General features: G+C 51.2%; 1 protein-coding gene across 3 annotated transcripts in view; it reads right to left on the bottom strand.

The window, feature by feature from the left end:
- CERK (ceramide kinase) overlaps positions 1–14138 on the bottom strand; it is a 79149-nt gene extending 65011 nt beyond the window's left edge. For 2 of the 3 annotated variants that reach the window (XM_039515299.1, XM_039515309.1), the window contains exon 1: positions 13849–14138. In XM_039515299.1, the coding sequence (XP_039371233.1) occupies positions 13849–13990 (142 nt within the window). In that variant the 5' untranslated portion in view covers positions 13991–14138. Of the gene's footprint in view, positions 1–13002; positions 13168–13848 lie in introns of those variants that run through there. The other variant, XM_039515329.1, reaches the window with a different exon arrangement.
- Positions 14139–18836: the final 4698 nt, after the last annotated feature.

Genomic DNA, 18836 nt, shown 5'->3' with positions numbered 1-18836 from the left:
GAATATGCACCTGTATGCTGTCTTCATAGACCTGACAAAGGCATTTGATACCATCAACAGGGAAGCCCTTTGGACCATTCTAACACGACTTGGCTGCCCAAGAAAATTTGTCCAGATTATACGCCTTTTTCATGACAGGCAAAGTATTGTCTGCTGGAGCCACATCAGCCCCCTTCAACATCACCAATGGCGTGAAACAAGGATGTGCTCTCGCTCCTGTCCTATTTAACCTGTTCTTTGCATGTGTCCTTAACCATGCAATGAAAGATGTGGACCGAGGTATATACTTGAAATACTGGCACGATGGTTCACTTTTTGACCTCCGAGAGTGCTTGAATGCAAAGATCTGATACTTAAGAGAGTGCAGAAACTCCTTCTTGAGGCACTCTTTGCCAACGACTGTGCCCTCATGGCTCACACTGAAAATGATCTTCAGCACATTGTCAAGTTTGCTGAGGCCTCACAACTCTTCGGACTAACTATCAGCCTTGGAAAGACGGAAGTTCTCCATCAACCTGCACCTGGATCAAATGCTTCTGTCCCGAGTATCTCCATTGATGGCACTCAGCTTAAAGTAGTGGAGAACGTCAAATACCTGGGTAGTGTCATATCTAGTGATGGATCACTGGATAATGAGATCAACGCACAAATATCCAAAGCAAGCCAGGCACTTGGCTGTCCGCATGTCAAAGTTTTAAACCACCACAACATCCGGATGTCAACAAAACTGCTTGTGTACAGAGCTGTTGTTCTCTCATCTCTTTTGTACGGGTGTGAAACATAGACACTGTATAGGCGTCACATCAAGCAGCTCGAAGCATTCCACATGCGCTGCCTCCGCAACATCATGAAGATCCGCTGGCAAGACAAAGTGCCCAATCTCGAGGTCCTCAGAGCCCAGATGACAAGCATCGAAATGATGATCATGAAGTCACAGCTACGTTGGACCGGTCATGTCAGCCGCCTGGCTGCCAACAGAATCCCCCGCCAGCTTCTGTATGGTGAGCTCTCACAGGGCATCTGGCATATAGGTCGTCCACGGAAACATTACAAGGACACCATCAAAGCCAACCTGCAGTACAGCAGTATCAAACCTAGGGACCTTGAGGATGCCACCAGCGACAGAACACAGTGGCATGCAACAGTTAGAAATACCTGCATCGCCTTTGAGGAAGACCGCTGCCGGCGTCTACGAGAGGCACGCGAACGATATCACAGAGCATCAGCAGCGCACAATCCACTGACCGCGAACTTCCCATGTACCATCTGCAGCCAAATGTGCACCTCTAGAATTGACTTGTACAGTCATCAGAGGGCACACCATGAGACCAACAACAGATGATCTGCACAGATTTGTCATCATCGGATCGATGGACTACCAAGAACATGTTAGCAGGCCAAGCTCAAAGGCCTAAACTGTATAAAGAAATAGCTGACCTGCAGTCTATGTTCTGGATCTAAAAGCCATGGGGAAAACCCAGTTGTGGGTTTTTAAGGAATTAAACCTAGAAGAGCTGTAGATTGGAGTGGGGGAGGGGGAACCTCTGGTAAGCTTTGAAGCATGTGTGTAGGTTCCTTTAAATATGTTTTATCTTTAATTCTTAAGAATAAATGTGCTTGCTCAGAATGAACTCAGTGGTAACTTATAACTTGGGGCAATAAATTGCTCATTGCTTTCCCTCCAAGGGCTAAGTGCAGGCACTGGCCTTTTAGGCAGGTTGGCTTGCTGGGGATATCACAATGTCAGGCAGGGAGCCACAATGCCTTAAAATCCCTGGTCAGGAGGGTGAGAGACACCAAGAGAGGTAATGTCTGGGAGCTGGAAACCTGAAGCGGGAGCCCTTCCTGGACCACAGAGGAGAGTATGAGCGTAGCTAGCTTAAAACTGTAACATATACATTTAAATACACAAGGACCAGAAAAATGCCAGAAACTCTGGCTACTATTGTGTTTCCAACCCCTTAGTTCCTCATCAACTCTTCAGAATGACATTAGGATAATTACCTGATGTAACTGAAGTTCATCTTATTTCTTTTAGATAGATCCATTTCAAGAACAAGATCTCAGCATACAGTATGCTACTTATTGCTTTGCTAATATACATTTTATGCCATATTGGCGAGTGACAATACTTAAGATTCTCTCTTTCCTTTATATGTAAAGGAAAATTGATCACTGTTTCATTGTGACACACAAGAAAAGCAAGAACAGTGAAGGTCAGTGTGGAATTCTAATCACAAAAAGTGCAAGATTATAGAGTCACAAACATGTAGGGCTGGAAGGGTCCTCAAGAAGTCATCAAGCCCTGTGCTAAAATAGGACCAAGTAAATCTAGACCATCCCTGGCAGGTGTTCATCCAAACTGTTCATAATAAACCTCAAATGATGGTGATTGAAAGCCTATACACTACCCTTAGAATTCGGAAATTAGAAAAATTAGGAATTAGAAAATTTTTTCTAATATCTAACCTAAAACTCCCTTCGTCTTTTAGGATTAGTAGTAATGGGCTTAAAGGGACATAACAAACAACTGATCACCATCCTCTTTATAAGATCTCTTAACATATTTGAAGACTTATCAGGTCTCCCTTCAGTTTTCTTTTCTAAAGACTAAACATGCCCAGTTTTTTTTAAACCTTTCCTACAGGGCTGTCGATTCATTGCAGTTAACTCACACGATTAACCCAAAAAAATTAATTGCAATTATTCGCAGTTTTAATCACACTGTTAAAAAACCGAATACCACACGAAATTTAGTAAGTATTCTGGATGTTTTTCTACATTGTCATATATATTATATTCTGTGGTGTAACTGGAATCAGTATATATTATTTTTATTACAAATATTTGCACTGTAAAAATGATAAAGAAATACACCTCTACTCTGATATAACATGACCCAATATAACGTGGGTTCGCATACAACGTGGTAAAGCTCTGACATGCTGCTCTGAGCAGCATGTTAAGGGTGCCGGGCCAGGCCGGGGCTGAAGGGTTTGATAAGGGGCAGAGGGTCTCGGGGGCAGTCAGGGACTTCCCCCCAGGGTCTGGGGGGCAGGAGCTGTGGGAGAACACTTTTGGGGGCCCCGCAGTCCCAGGGTGGCCCGGGGGATTAGCAGGGGGCCGGGAGCAGCCTGCTCTGCTTCCCTCACCCCGGCCCCAGCTATGTCGCTCGGAGGAGGGAGCTTGGGGAAAAGAATCGCCCCGCACTCATCAGCAGTGGCGGAAGTGGAGCAGCCTGTCCCCAGCCCGCTCCACTCTGCCAGCTCCCAGTGCCAGGTGAGTACGGAGGGGGGGGGTGTCCTTTCCCCAACCTCCCTGCACTCACCAACGGCAGGAAGCGGAGTGCCGCGGCTGGGAACTGGTGGAGTGGAGCGGACTGGGGCCGGGCTGCTCCGCTTCCCGCTACTGCCGGTGAGTGCCTGTCAGGGGGCGGGTGGTGGGGTGCTTAGGGGTCGGGGCAGTCACGGGACGGGGGGGTTGGGTAGGGGTGGGATCCTGGGGGTGATTAGGGATGGAGGTCTCTGGAGGAGGCGGTCAGGGAACAAGGAACGGGATGGGGCAATGCAAGTTTGATATAACGCAGTCTCACCTATAAAAGGTGAGATTTTTTTTGTCTCCCGAGGACTGCGTTATATGGCAGTTGAAGCAGGAAGGGACATATGTATCTTCAGCGCCTCTGGCACGCAAATATCTTGCGATGCCAGCTACAGCAGTGCCATGAGAACGCCTGATCTCACTTTCAGGTGATACTGTAAACAACAAGCAAGCAACATTATCTCCTGCAAATGTAAACAAACTTGTTTATCTGAGCGATTGGCTGAACAAGAAGAGGACTAAGACTTGTAGGCTCTGAAGTTTTACATTGTTTTGTTTTTGAGTACAGGTTTTTTTGTACATAATTCTACCATTGTTAAGTTCAACTTTCATGATAAAGAGATTACCTAATACAAGTACTGTAGTGCAAACTGAAAAATACGATTTCTTTTGTTTTTTTTACAGTGCAGATACTTGAAAACTGTTCCACTCTTACTGTCACACATTTACAGCCCGAGGTCTCTTCCAACCTGAATCTTCTATGAATATATATGCATATTGCACTGAGCACTTACTATGACAATTTCTCCCACTGATAAACATCAGCTTGTAGAACTTGTCATTACACACTTCCTACCAGTTTTACTTTAGATTATTCAGTTATATAAAAAAAAAGTGATGGGCAACCTTCAATACAGGGGCTGCTGCCACATTTCCCCATAATTTTCACTTACCCATAGGCATATTAGCAATTAATTTGAGTTTTATTGGCTGACCTAATCTTTGGCTAAAGACCTACTGTCCCATACACATTGAAAGTTTCACAATGGATGTGAAATCAGACCAGACAGCAAACTGAATATTTGTATTAATTTATACCTTAGAGGCTCTCACTAAATATGTTGCCACTTTGTACTAGGTACTATACAAAGTGAGATATCAGAGTTTACAATCTAAAATACAGTTAGAAACAAAGGGCAGGAAGGAAAGAAGGGAAAGAGGTGAAGAAATGTGCTCAAGGTTACACAGAAGTCATTGGCACGGCTAGAAATAGAATCCAGATCTTCTGACTCTTGTTCTGATACCTTGTTTGCTACACAATGCTCTCTATTATGAAAGCACAGTCAGAAAGCCCCTACACATTGGAGTTTGGTTTGCCAACATAAAAGTTTCACGTTAGATATCAGGGAAATTATAGCTCCTCTCCAAATGACTGCCAAAGCCACACCTAAATGCTGAATTGGCTTCAGGCGCTTAAGCCAGGAAGAGATCAACAAGTTATGATTTTTTTTCAAAACAGAAATGACTGAAGACCTGGAGGAACTAATAACAGAAAATATTAAATGTGAAGCTTGGCTACTCAATAACTAAATGTAATTAATGACTAAGGACTATGTATGCTTTTTGAGGTGCAGCTGTGAGGAAAGAAATCTTATAAGTATTTGAAAAGCATTAATATACCAAGGAAGAAGTAATATAACTGAAAGTAACAGAGGAGCAAAGGGATAATTTAAGGTAAACTTGAGGGAATTTTTTTTCCTAAACACTGAAATCTACTAGTTCATAGTCTCCCAAAGAAAGTGGAAGCCTTGTTGTGTTGCTTATTTAAACTAGACTGATGAAAACATATTGTAGTTAATAACCCTGCATTAGCAGGGGAAGGAGAAACTAACAGGCTTTTTCATTTGTAATGCCTATGATTTAAATCCTACATACAACATTATGAATATAGATAAACTTTATATCTAACAGTTCATTAGAGGGCTTTATAAGTACCACATATAACTGAAGGTGAAAACACTTTTCCTGACAAAAGAAATTTTTCACAGAGTGAGCATACAAGCCTCAAGACTTTCTACAAATCCTCCTAATTTGAAAACTTTTAAATTGTTAATTTTTCAGATTAAGCTTTATTTTTAATCTCTCCATGCAGGAAGAATTCCCCTCTCCTCCCTTGCAAACTGTTCCCTTTTGGGAAGTTTGAACAAGTTCTCTTTAGCAGTTTCTGTATTTGGGCAGGAAGGAGAAGAGTGGGCATTTGAATACTCTTTATGAGCAATCCCTTCCTGCCCACCAATGTTTTCCTGTTTTATAGAAGTACCAAATAACTTTCACAACAGATATGGCCAAGTCCAAAAGGTCAGATAATAACTGGAAGCTAAACAGCCATTAAGAAAGTGCTCTCTTTGCTAAGTTTGAGACAATGATTGTTTTAATTTAATGATCATGTGATAACTACAAGCCACTCAGAAACATGCATAATTTTATACAGCTGTGCATAGGTAAATTTATATTTAGATATACTGCACAGCAATGCCCTGATCATGAAGGATCAACTTTTAAAAGGCAGTCAATCTTTACCAAATTACTGCCTCTTCACCCAGGTACTTTTGGGCGGCTGCCAATCCTCCCCATAAATGTTCATTTATATGTTACCAGCACACATTTCTTTCACATTCCCAAGTCCTTGTATAGACTGTACTGAGGCCTCCAGAGCACAGAGGACCTAAAAGGCAACAAGAGACACCTGGGGAACTCTAGTAAATATTGCTGCAGTAGCTAACTGCACACTCCACAAATCACACATCAATCAGTTAAAAGGAGCATGCTCTTCAGATACTGAATTATTTTCTTCATAAAGTGTACCTGTGCCTCCAGAAGTGCACACTTGCAATTTTCCTTGTTTTTACTCTTTATTTACCAGTTTGTCTTAAACAGACTTCAGCCAAATTTGATAATAGGGCCTGCCCTGATTCTCCAACCTACCTAGTGCTTAGGAAGACATACCAAGAAGAGTCAAGTTCATTGTGCTTTTTTCACAGCTCTCAGCCAATGTCAATTTTTTGCATGTAGAATGACCAGACATTCTATTTGCAAAGGATTATGGGGTATACCATCTGCTTTACAGCAGCTATCTTGCCCAGTCCATGTCCCATCCCAGCAGAAAATAGTCAAGAGCAAGTAGCTGCATATAAGCAGCCATTGGTCCCGACGCTAGAGTGCTGGGAGCACATCCAGTAAGTTCTGTGGCTCTTTCATGGTCTGGAGCAGGGGTTCTCAACCTTTTTCTTTCTGAGTCCCCCTCAACATTCAATAAAAACTCCATGGCCCAAGCTGTGCCACAACTGTTTTTCTGCATATAAAAACCAGGGTGGTGTTAGGGGGTAGCAAGCAGGGCAATTATTTGAGGCCCCACACCACAGAGGGCACTGTGAAGCTTCAGCTTTCTGCCCTGGGCCTCAGTGAATGCTCATGCTGGCCATGCTTGATGGACCCCCTAAAACTTGCTTGCGCCCCCTTGCCCCCCAGGGGGACTCAGACCCCTGGTTGAAAAGTGATGGTCTGGAGGAAGTATATCATCTGCACAAGAGGCCCCAGTTCAAAAGCAGCCCCACTCTAGCTTATGTATCAACTAACTACTAAGGGTATATCTACACAGCAATGTGAGCCCGGGCTCAAGCCTAACCCCCCTTTTATCCACACATCAATTGTGCTAACCTAGGTCCCAAGATCCTGCAGGACTGGAGGGCCCAAGCCTGTGTTAAGCTAGGACCTAGGGTCCAAGCCCTATTGCTTTCCTGTGTGCATGCAGCACTGGCAGTCTTCCACATGCATCCCCGAGTTCTTGGTGGAAGAGGAGCAGCGCTACTGGCAGCAAGCGCAGCGGCCAGAAATACCATTATTGCTTGGCTGAGTGCGCACCCCCTTCCTACTCCTGCACCTCCTCACTGCTGCATGGAGCTGGCCTGGAGCAGGGAACAAAGTTGACAGGAAGGAGGCAGCTGCCGGAATGTTGGGGGGGGGGCATCCCTCCCCCAACAGAGCTGAGTCTGGAGCTCTGCCACTCCCTCACCCTGCACGGCAGCCATCTAGTCCCTGCTCCACTCTCTGTCCCTTGGTCCCAGGCCCCCACTACGCACACTCCACCAGGAGTATATATATAACAGTAGGGATCTATTATCGACCACCTGACCAGGACAGTAATAGTGATGATGAAATGCTAAGGGAAATTAGAGAGGCTATCAAAATTAAGAACCCAATAATAGTGGGGGATTTCAATTATCCCCATATTGACTGGGAACATTTCACTTCAGGACGAAATGCGGAGATAAAATTTCTCGATACTTTAAATGACTGCTTCATGGAGCAGCTGGTACGGGAACCCACAAGGGGAGAGGCGACTCTAGATTTAAACCTGAGTGGAGCGCAGGAGCTGGTCCAAGAGGTAACTACAGCAGGACCGCTTGGAAATAGTGACCATAATACAACAGCATTCAACATCCCTGTGGTGGGAAGAACATCTCAACTGCCCAACACTGTGGCCTTTAATTTCAAAAGGGGGAACTATACAAAAATGAGGGGGTTAGTTAGACAAAAGTTAAAAGTGACTAAAGTGAAATCCCTGCAGGTTGCGTGGGCCCTTTTTAAAGACACCATAATAGAGGCCCAACTTCAATGTATACCCCAAATTAAGAAAAACAGTAAAAGAACTAAAAAAGAGCCACCGTGGCTTAACAACCATGTAAAAGAAGCAGTGAGAGATAAAAAGACTTCCTTTAAAAAGTGGAAGTCAAATCCTAGTGAGCCAAATAGAAAGGAGCACAAACACTGCCAACTTAAATGCAAGAGTGTAATAAGAAAAGCCAAAGAGGAGTTTGAAGAACGGCTAGCCAAAAACTCCAAAGGTAGTAATAAAATGTTTTTTAAGTACATCAGAAGCAGGAAGCCTGCTAAACAACCAGTGGGGCCCCTTGATGATCAAAATTCAAAAGGAGCGCTTAAAGACGATAAAGTCATTGCGGAGAAACTAAATGGATTCTTTGCTTCAGTCTTCATGGCTGAGGATGTTAGGGAGATTCCCAAACCTGAGCTGGCTTTTGTAGGTGACAAATCTGAGGAACTGTCACAGATTGAAGTGTCACTAGAGGAGGTTTTGGAATTAATTGATAAACTCAACATTAACAAGTCACCGGGACCAGATGGCATTCACCCAAGAGTTCTGAAAGAACTCAAATGTGAAGTTGCGGAACTATTAACTAAGGTTTGTAACCTGTCCTTTAAATCGCTTCGTACCCAATGACTGGAAGTTAGCTAATGTAACGCCAATATTTAAAAAGGGCTCTAGAGGTGATCCCGGCAATTACAGACCGGTAAGTCTAACGTCGGTACCGGGCAAATTAGTTGAAACAATAGTAAAGAATAAAATTGTCAGACACATAGAAAAACAAACTCTTGAGCAATAGTCAACATGGTTTCTGTAAAGGGAAATCGTGTCTTACTAATCTATTAGAGTTCTTTGAAGGGGTCAACAAACATGTGGACAAGGGGGATCCGGTGGATATAGTGTACTTAGATTTCCAGAAAGCCTTTGACAAGGTCCCTCACCAAAGGCTCTTACGTAAATTAAGTTGTCATGGGATAAAAGGGAAGGTCCTTTCATGGATTGAGAACTGGTTAAAGGACAGGGAACAAAGGGTAGGAATTAATGGTAAATTCTCAGAATGGAGAGGTGTAACTAAAGTTGTACCCCAAGGGTCAGTCCTAGGACCAATCCTATTCAATTTATTCATAAATGATCTGGAGAAAGGGGTAAACAGTGAGGTGGCAAAGTTTGCAGATGATACTAAACTACTCAAGATAGTTAAGACCAAAGCAGATTGTGAAGAACTTCAAAAAGATCTCACAAAACTAAGTGATTGGGCAACAAAATGGCAAATGAAATTTAATGTGGATAAATGTAAAGTAATGCACATTGGAAAAAATAACCCCAACTATACATACAACATGATGGGGGCTAATTTAGCTACAACGAGTCAGGAAAAAGATCTTGGAGTTATCGTGGATAGTTCTCTGAAGATGTCCACGCAGTGTGCAGAGGCGGTCAAAAAAGCAAACAGGATGTTAGGAATCATTAAAAAGGGGATAGAGAATAAGACTGAGAATATATTATTGCCCTTATATAAATCCATAGTACGCCCACATCTCGAATACTGTGTACAGATGTGGTCTCCTCACCTCAAAAAAGATATTCTAGCACTAGAAAAGGTTCAGAAAAGAGCAACTAAAATGATTAGGGGTTTAGAGAGGGTCCCATATGAGGAAAGATTAAAGAGGCTAGGACTCTTCAGTTTGGAAAAGAGAAGACTAAGGGGGGACATGATAGAGGTATATAAAATCATGAGTGATGTTGAGAAAGTGGATAAGGAAAAGTTATTTACTTATTCCCATAATACAAGAACTAGGGGTCACCAAATGAAATTAATAGGCAGCAGGTTTAAAACAAATAAAAGGAAGTTCTTCTTCACGCAGCGCACAGTCAACTTGTGGAACTCCTTACCTGAGGAGGTTGTGAAGGCTAGGACTATAACAATGTTTAAAAGGGGACTGGATAAATTCATGGTGGCTAAGTCCATAAATGGATATTAGCCAGGATGGGTAAGAATGGTGTCCCTAGCCTCTGTTCGTCAGAGGACGGAGATGGATGGCAGGAGAGAGATCACTTGATCATTGCCTGTTAGATTCACTCCCTCAGGGGCACCTGGCATTGGCCACTGTCGGTAGACAGGTACTGGGCTAGATGGACCTTTGGTCTGACCTGGTACGGCCTTTATGTTCTTATGTTAAGGGTCTGGGTAATCTTTTTTTCTCCCAAATTAAATACCTCATCCTGCCTTGGGACCTTAACCTGATTCTCAACCACCTCATAAGACCTCCATTTGAACCAATGGCTACCTGCTTGATGTATATATGAAGACGGCCTTTTTAGACCCATAGTGTCAGGGAGGTTGGAGCCTTAATGGCAGAGCACAATATAGGAGTCACTCTGGATTAACACTTTTGCAAAAAAACTGCACTTGGCCACATAATTTAATTTCCAGACATGTGTGCACTATAGTTGGTTTCTGAGGCAGGTTTTTCCCTTGGTGGGGGGGGGGGGGGTGAGGAAGACATTACAGTGTGGACAAAAATATATTCAGCTATTTTAAAGAGCAGTAAAAACACAATTGATCAGAGTGTAAGGATTATCCAATGGTCAGGGCACTAATGTGGGATTTGAGATAGCCAAGTTCAACTCAGCTCTGCCACAGACTTCTTGTGCGACCTTGTCAAATCACTTCATTATTCTGAGTATCTCAGTCCCCGCACTCAACCTATGAAATAGGGATAACAGTACTTTCCTACTTCATAGGGATATTATGAGGATAGATACATACATACTTCTTAGGGATATTGTGAGGATAAATAAGATTGAGAGGCACTTATGGTCATAACAATGGCCACATAAACACCTTGAGATAAATAAAATTGTTGAAATAATCATGACACTACAATAGGGACAAAGCACAACCCACGGAGGAAGTCATGGATCCCGTGACTTTCCACGACTTCCATGACTTCTGCAGCAGCCAGCCACTCCAGCGGCCCTGGTGACAGCCACATGGCTGTCCCCGGGGACCTCCCAAGCAGCAGCCAGTGCAGCTGTCCCCGGGAACCACCTGAGCAGCGGCACCCCCAGAGCGCCCCCCCCCACACACAGCAACACCCCCAGGGGGCCCCAGTAAAGGTCACGGACCATGAATTTCTGTTTATTGCCCATGACCTCTCCATGACTTTTACTAAAAATACCCAGGACTAAATTATAGCCTTACCTATGCACACTATTTAAAATTTAATAGGAAATTTGATATTCATATACAGGAAGTTTCCAAAAGATAACTCCATTATTTCTAATATCAAATTTCTTCAAACTTGTCAGACACTTCTCTTCCAGCGAGTTGAATGCATCTCTCAAGTTTGAAGTTAAGCTTTTTTACATGCAAATGGATACACAATATCAACTTTCTTACTATGTGAAGAACTTCGCTTATGTCACTGTGATATCTCATATGACCTAGGAGGCTTCACAAGACTTGGCAAAAGAAGTTTCACTTTTCAGCTGAGGGATCATGCAACAGCTCAAAGGATAAACTTACCTGAAAAGTAGTAAGTGCCCGAAGCTATAATGGCTTGGCATTAAAGTGCTTCCTTGGCCATAACTAAGTCAGCTAACTTAAATAAAAAGGAAAGTTTTCATCACTGTTTTAAAGCAACAGTTATTCTACTATATCCAGCTGCAATTAATTTGAATATGAAACAGAAAAACAACTATGCACCAGAACACTATTTAACATTTTGAGGTTTTCAGAAAATAGTGTAAACATATTAGCCCACGTTTTTGTACTCCAGAGTATACATTGGCTAAGCAGTTGGTGTGTTGTGACTTCTGATTATACTGAACATGATAGCTCCACTTGTTATCTTGTCCTTCCTCATTTTCTCCTTCTCCCACTTACCCATTACCATGAAGCCAAGGAAGATTTGTATGGGCACAGTGGTATCTGCAATGATATACTAGCAAGATTTAGCCCCAAGACTCATAAGGCATTCGTGGCAGAGACTGTCTTATTACATGAGTGTAGCACCCAGCATAACGGGGCCCTGACCCTCAGTTATGCTGTGGTAGTAATTTAGAGGCCTCATAACACCAGGCAACCACCACCTTTGTTCTTAAGAGGAATGCATGCCTGAGAAATTCTTGAATTATTAAGCAGTCAGTTCTGCAAACACACTGCAAGTCTCCATTTCAATTGCAAACACTATTTCACAGATGCAGTTTTTCTGAAGTCTCAAAGGGCACATCCATTAAGTGATAAAAGTAGTAAATTACATTGTGGCTTGAATATTTTAATAAGTATTCTGATTTTAGATCTGCTAGTTGCTGTAATATATTCCAGCTAAAACCCCTAACTCCAATGGCTCTCAAAGTGACTAAAAGCCACCTGCAAGATCCTCAAAATAAGCACTTTTTTCAGCTATTACTAATCTATGTATAGTGGGCAGAAACAGGACTATGCACACTTGGCTTTATATCTGCTGACAAGCTCTTGTGGTTGAGGGTGAAAAAAATCCCTTATTAGTGCCTTGTCAAATCATTATGAGCTTGTTAATGTGGTCCAAAATCTATGCATGCAGCCTCTCCCATAATTATGAAGAAACTTGGTGAATGAACCCAGGAGCAGAAGTTTGCAAAGCCGTTTTACTATTAATTCTCACCAGCTGTTTAATCTATTTTCAACACTGGACCTCACAGCCCTGCCCTAAATATATGGCTTTCCTACATTGTTCTCAGCATGTCATCTACTTCTTAAACTGTTAGTTAAGAAAAAGTTGCTGATGCCATGCAACCTAATCTGTATTCAAAATCTATTTTTCAGCAACACCTGAGAAGCCTCTAGTAAATACTGCACCAAATACACTACAAATATAGAGTAGGCTAAACACCACCACTATGTTTACAAAAGAATCAGAACTCCCTGGGATGAGAATGACATTCAATTCTGGACCCAAAAACAAGAGAGGAAAGAGCAGGAAGCTTTGGAACTTTACACGCTTTAACAGAAGGCAGACATGTTCGCAACAGCTTACACGATTAACTGGGCTGTCCCTTTTCATAAGAGCTGGTTGAACATAGGAAGAAGGTGCCGTATCTTCATAGTATGTGAGTTACTTCCCCCATGCATCTCAGTGATACACGCAGCATCACCAAGGGCACAAGCAGACAAGAACAGGAACAGGTGCACTCTATGAGAGCCTCCAGAGCCACTCCAACCTCTCCCCCACACTATACAACACCTCACATTTCAGAGCCCCTCCAAACTGTCACTACTATCAGAGCCCCTTCAGTGTCCCCCACTATATCCCCACCAAAGAGCCCCCCAAACACATTATCCAACCCCCATCCCCCAAGCCCCTCCAGTGTCCCCCACTATACCCCACCCCCAAACCCCACATTATCCAACTCCCACTACTGCCAGAGCCCCTCCAGTGTCCCCCATTGTACCCCACCCCCGAGTCCCTCAAACCCCAAACTATCCAACCCCCACCTGCCAGAGCCCCTCCAGTGTCCCCCACTATACCCCACCCCCTGAGTCCCTCAAACCCCACACTATACAACCCCCACCTGCCAGAGCCCCTCCATTGTCCCCCATTATACCCCAACCCCGAGTCCCTCAAACCCCACATTATCCAACCCCCACCTGCCAGAGCCCCTCCAGTGTCCCCCATTATACCCCACCCCCGAGTCCCTCAAACCCCACACTATCCAACCCCCACCTGCCAGAGCCCCTCCAGTGTCCCCCCATATACCCCACCCCGAGTCCCTCAAACCCCACACTATCCAACCCCCACCTGCCAGAGCCCCTCCAGCTCCCCACCTGCCAGATCCCCTGCAGTCTGCCCCACCCCCTCCTCCGGCCAGGCCCCATCACTCACCGCCGCCCCGGCCCCGGGCAGGCTGCGGATCCCGCCAGGACAGCAGTCCCCGCTCCCACTCTAAGGTGACCTCCCAGGCGCGCTGCCCGAGCGCCAGCGAGGAGACGAGCCGGGGCCGCCGGCCGCCCACGGGCTGCTCCATGGGCGCTCAGTGCCGGGGCCCGGCTGCCGCGCGACGCATGTCCCGGGCCCGAAGGGCTGCCCCGCTGCTGGGCACCGGGATGGCGGCAGCCAGCGGATAACGGGGCCCGGCCTCTCCGCTATCCAGCTATTGCCCAGGGGGCGGGGCGGAATCGTCAGCACGTATGCAAATCACCGCCGGGAGGGGCGCGCATGCAAATCATAACGGGGGGCGGAGCCTCGCCTACTGCCGTTCCGGGCAGGGTCCTAAGCGGCGCTGGGGCAGGGCGGAGCTTCCCGATCCCAGCTGTGGCGAAACGTCAGGCCGTGCCCGAGTGCCCCCTGCCGCCCAGCACCGCCGGGACCCTCACCGCTCAGCCTGTGCCGAGTGCCCCCTGCCGCCCAGCACCGCCGGGACCCTCACCCCTCAGCCTGTGCCCGAGTGCCCCCTGCCCCCCAGCACCGCCGGGACCCTCACCGCTCAGCCTGTGCCCGAGTGCCCCCTGCCGCCCAGCACCGCCGGGACCCTCACCCCTCAGCCTGTGCCGAGTGCCCCCTGCCGCCCAGCACCGCCTGGGACCCTCCCCGCTCAGCCTGTGCCCGAGTGCCCCCTGCCGCCCAGCACCGCTGGGACCCTCACCCCTCAGCCTGTGCCCGAGTGCCCCCTGCCGCCCAGCACCGCCTGGGACCCTCACCGCTCAGCCTGTGCCCGAGTGCCCCCTGCCCCCCAGCACCGCCGGGACCCTCACCGCTCAGCCTGTGCCCGAGTGCCCCCTGCCGCCCAGCACCGCCGGGACCCTCACCGCTCAGCCTGTGCCCGAGTGCCCCCTGCCCCCCAGCACCGCCGGGACCCTCACCGCTCAGCCTGTGCCCGAGTGCCCCGTGCCGCCCAGCACCGCCGGGACCCTCACCGCTCAGCCTGTGCCCGAGTGCCCCCTGCCCGCCAGCACCGCCGGGACCCTCACCGCTCAGCCTGTGCCCGAGTGCCCCCTGCCGCCCAGCACCGCCTGGGACCCTCACCGCTCAGCCTGTGCCCGAGTCCCCCTACCGCCCAGCACCGCCGGGACCCTCACCGCTCAGCCTGTGCCCGAGTGCCCCCTGCCGCCCAGCACCGCCTGGGACCCTCACCGCTCAGCCTGTGCCCATGTGCCCCCTGCCCCCCAGCACCGCCGGGACCCTCACCCCTCAGCCTGTGCCCGAGTGCCCCCTGCCCGCCAGCACCGCCGGGACCCTCACCGCTCAGCCTGTGCCCATGTGCCCCCTGCCGCCCAGCACCGCCTGGGACCCTCACCGCTCAGCCTGTGCCCGAGTCCCCCTACCGCCCAGCACCGCCGGGACCTTCACCGCTCAGCCTGTGCCCGAGTGCCCCCTGCCCCCCAGCACCGCCGGGACCCTCACCGCTCAGCCTGTGCCCGAGTGCCCCCTGCCCCACAGCACCGCCTGGGACCCTCACCGCTCAGCCTGTGCCCGAGTGCCCCCTGCCCGCCAGCACCGCCGGGACCCTCACCGCTCAGCCTGTGCCCGAGTGCCCCCTGCCGCCCAGCACCGCCGGGACCCTCACCGCTCAGCCTGTGCCCATGTGCCCCCTGCCGCCCAGCACCGCCGGGACCCTCACCGCTCAGCCTGTGCCCGAGTGCCCCCTGCCCCCCAGCACCGCCGGGACCCTCACCGCTCAGCCAGTGCCCGAGTGCCCCCTGCCGCCCAGCACCGCCTGGGACCCTCACCGCTCAGCCAGTGCCCGTGTGCCCCCTGCCGCTCAGCACCGCCTGGACCCTCACCGCTCAGCCTGTGCCCATGTGCCCCCTGCCGCCCAGCGCCGCCGGGACCCTCACCGCTCAGCCTGTGCCCATGTACCCCCTGCCGCCCAGCACCGCCCGGACCCTCACCGCTCAGCCTGTGCCCGAGTGCCCCCTGCCGCCCAGCACCGCCTGGGACCCTCACCGCTCAGCCTGTGCCCGAGTGCCCCCTGCCGCCCAGCACCGCCGGGACCCTCACCGCTCAGCCTGTGCCCATGTGCCCCCTGCCCCCCAGCACCGCCTGGGACCCTCAACGCTCAGGCCGTGCCCGAGTGCCCCCTGCCGCCCAGCACCGCCGGGACCCTCACCGCTCAGCCTGTGCCCATGTGCCCCCTGCCGCCCAGCACCGCCGGGACCCTCACCGCTCAGCCTGTGCCCATGTGCCCCCTGCCCCCCAGCATCGCCTGGGACCCTCACCGCTCAGGCCGTGCCCGAGTGCCCCCTGCCGCCCAGCACCGCCGGGACCCTCACCGCTCAGCCTGTGCCCATGTGCCCCCTAGCCCCCAGCACCGCCGGGACCCTCACCGCTCAGCCAGTGCCCGAGTGCCCCCTGCCCCCCAGCACCGCCTGGGACCCTCACCGCTCAGCCTGTGCCCGAGTGCCCCCTGCCGCCGAGCACCGCCCGGACCCTCACCGCTCAGCCTGTGCCCGAGTGCCCCCTGCCGCCCAGCTCCGCCGGGACGCTCACTGCTCAGCCTGTGCCCGAGTGCCCCCTGCCGCCCAGCACCGCCGGGACCCTCACCGCTCAGCCTGTGCCCATGTGCCCCCTGCCCCCCAGCACCGCCTGGGACCCTCACCGCTCAGGCCGTGCCCGAGTGTCCCCTGCCGCCCAGCACCACCTGGGACACTCACCGCTCAGCCTGTGCCCATGTGCCCCCTGCCGCCCAGCACCGCCGGGACCCTCACCGCTCAGCCTGTGCCCATGTGCCCCCTGCCCCCCAGCACCGCCTGGGACCCTCACCGCTCAGGCCGTGCCCGAGTGCCCCCTGCCGCCCAGCACCGCCTGGGACCCTCACCGCTCAGGCCGTGCCCGAGTGCGCCCTGCCGCCCAGCACCGCCTGGGACCCTCATCACTCAGCCTGTGCCCGAGTGCCCCCTGCCGCCCAGCACCGCCGGGACCCTCACCGCTCAGCCTGTGCCCGAGTGCCCCCTGCCCCCCAGCACCGCCGGGACCCTCACCGCTCAGTCTGTGCCCATGTGCCCCCTGCCGCCCAGCACCGCCGGGACCCCCACCGCTCAGCCTGTGCCCGAGTGCTCCCTGCCGCCCAGCACCGCCGGGACCCTCACCGCTCAGCCTGTGCCCATGTGCCCCCTGCCGCCCAGCACCGCCTGGGACCCTCACCGCTCAGCCTGTGCCCGAGTGCCCCCTGCCGCCCAGCACCGCCTGGGACCCTCACCGCTCAGCCTGTGCCCATGTGCCCCCTGCCGCCCAGCACCACCAGGACCCTCTCCGCTCAGCCTGTGCCCATGTGCCCTCTGCCGCCCAGCACCGCCGGGACCCTCACCGCTGAGCCTGTGCCCATGTGCCCCCTGCCGCCCAGCACCGCCTGGGACCCTCACCGCTCAGCCTGTGCCCATGTGCCCCCTGCCGCCCAGCACCGCCAGGACCCTCTCCGCTCAGCCTGTGCCCATGTGCCCCCTGCCGCCCAGCACCGCCTGGGACCCTCACCGCTCAGCCTGTGCCCGAGTGCCCCCTGCCGCCCAGCACAGCCTGGGACCCTCACCGCTCAGCCTGTGCCCGAGTGCCCCCTGCTGCCCAGCACCGCCGGGACCCTCTCCGCTCAGCCTGTGCCCGAGTGCCCCCTGCCGCCCAGCATCGACTGGGACCCTCACCGCTCAGCCTATGCCCGAGTGCCCCCTGCCGCCCAGCACCGCCGGGACCCTCACCGCTCAGGCCGTTCCCGTGTGCCCCCTGCCGCCCAGCACCGCCTGGACCCTCACCGCTCACCCTGTGCCCGAGTGCCCCCTGCCACCCAGCACCGCCTGGACCCTCACCGCTCAGCCAGTGCCCGTGTGCCCCCTGCCGCCCAGCACCGCTGGGACCCTCACCGCTCAGGCCGTGCCCGTGTGCCCCGTGCCGCCCAGCACCGCCTGGGACCCTCACCGCTCAGGCAGTGCCCGAGTTCCCCCTGCCACCCAACACCGCCTTGGACCCTCACCGCTCAGGCCGTGCCCATCGTGTGCCCCCTGCCGCTTAGCACCGCCTGGGACTGTCACTGCTCAGGCCGTGCCTATCCTGTGCCCTCTGCCACTCAGGACCGCCTGGGACTCTCATCGCACACGCCGTGCCCATGTGCCCCCTGCCCCCCAGCACCTCTTGGGACCCTCGCTGCTCAGGCCGTGCCCGTCGTGTGCCCTCTGCCCCCAGCAAAGCCAGGAACTCTCACCGCTCAGGCCGTGCCCATGTGCCCCCAGCCGCCCAGCACCGCCTGGGACTCTCACGGCTCAGGCCTTGCCCATGTGCCCTCTGCTGCCCAACACCATCTGGGACTCTCAGCCCGTCAGGCCGTGCCCATGGGCCCAGGGATTCCCTATGTTCCCCGTTAATTTCCTTAACACCCCTCCTCCCTCAGTGGTCACCCAGTTACATGAAATGTTGCCAATTTAGTCATTGGTTGGAAATTTGAATTGAAATCAAAACATTAATACATACTTTAAAAACACCCTCTGCACCATTGCAGCATAATACCTCTGAGGTCTCTCATAGCATCAGATCCTGCCCAGTGTACGATGCAATGGTGCAGAGAGCACATGGGCAATCCACTACTTGTTAGGTCTCTCCAACAGGCTCTCCTGTCTTGTACCCTTAAAGGCCCATGCATAGTATCACCTAGTGCTAAACTGGGTCCTACCCTGCATGTGAGAGGAAGAGCCCATGAAGTCATTGTTGGGAGAAGGATGCAGTAAATGAGCTTCACTGTGAGCAGTTGCCTTTCCCAATTGCAGTAAAACACAGTCCGCTTACTGTACCGAGTTAGCGATTCCATCCCTACCTACGTCTGGCTTCACAAACAAAGAAATAAACCTTTACGTTCTCCCCAGTCTTGTATGCTCTTAGGGCTCCTACTTCAG

Source organism: Mauremys reevesii, linkage group 1, assembly GCF_016161935.1.
Source record: "Mauremys reevesii isolate NIE-2019 linkage group 1, ASM1616193v1, whole genome shotgun sequence".
NCBI lineage: Eukaryota > Metazoa > Chordata > Testudines > Geoemydidae > Mauremys > Mauremys reevesii.
The sequence above is the reverse complement of the archived record's forward strand: the minus strand, read 5'-3'. Positions and strand labels throughout refer to the sequence as shown.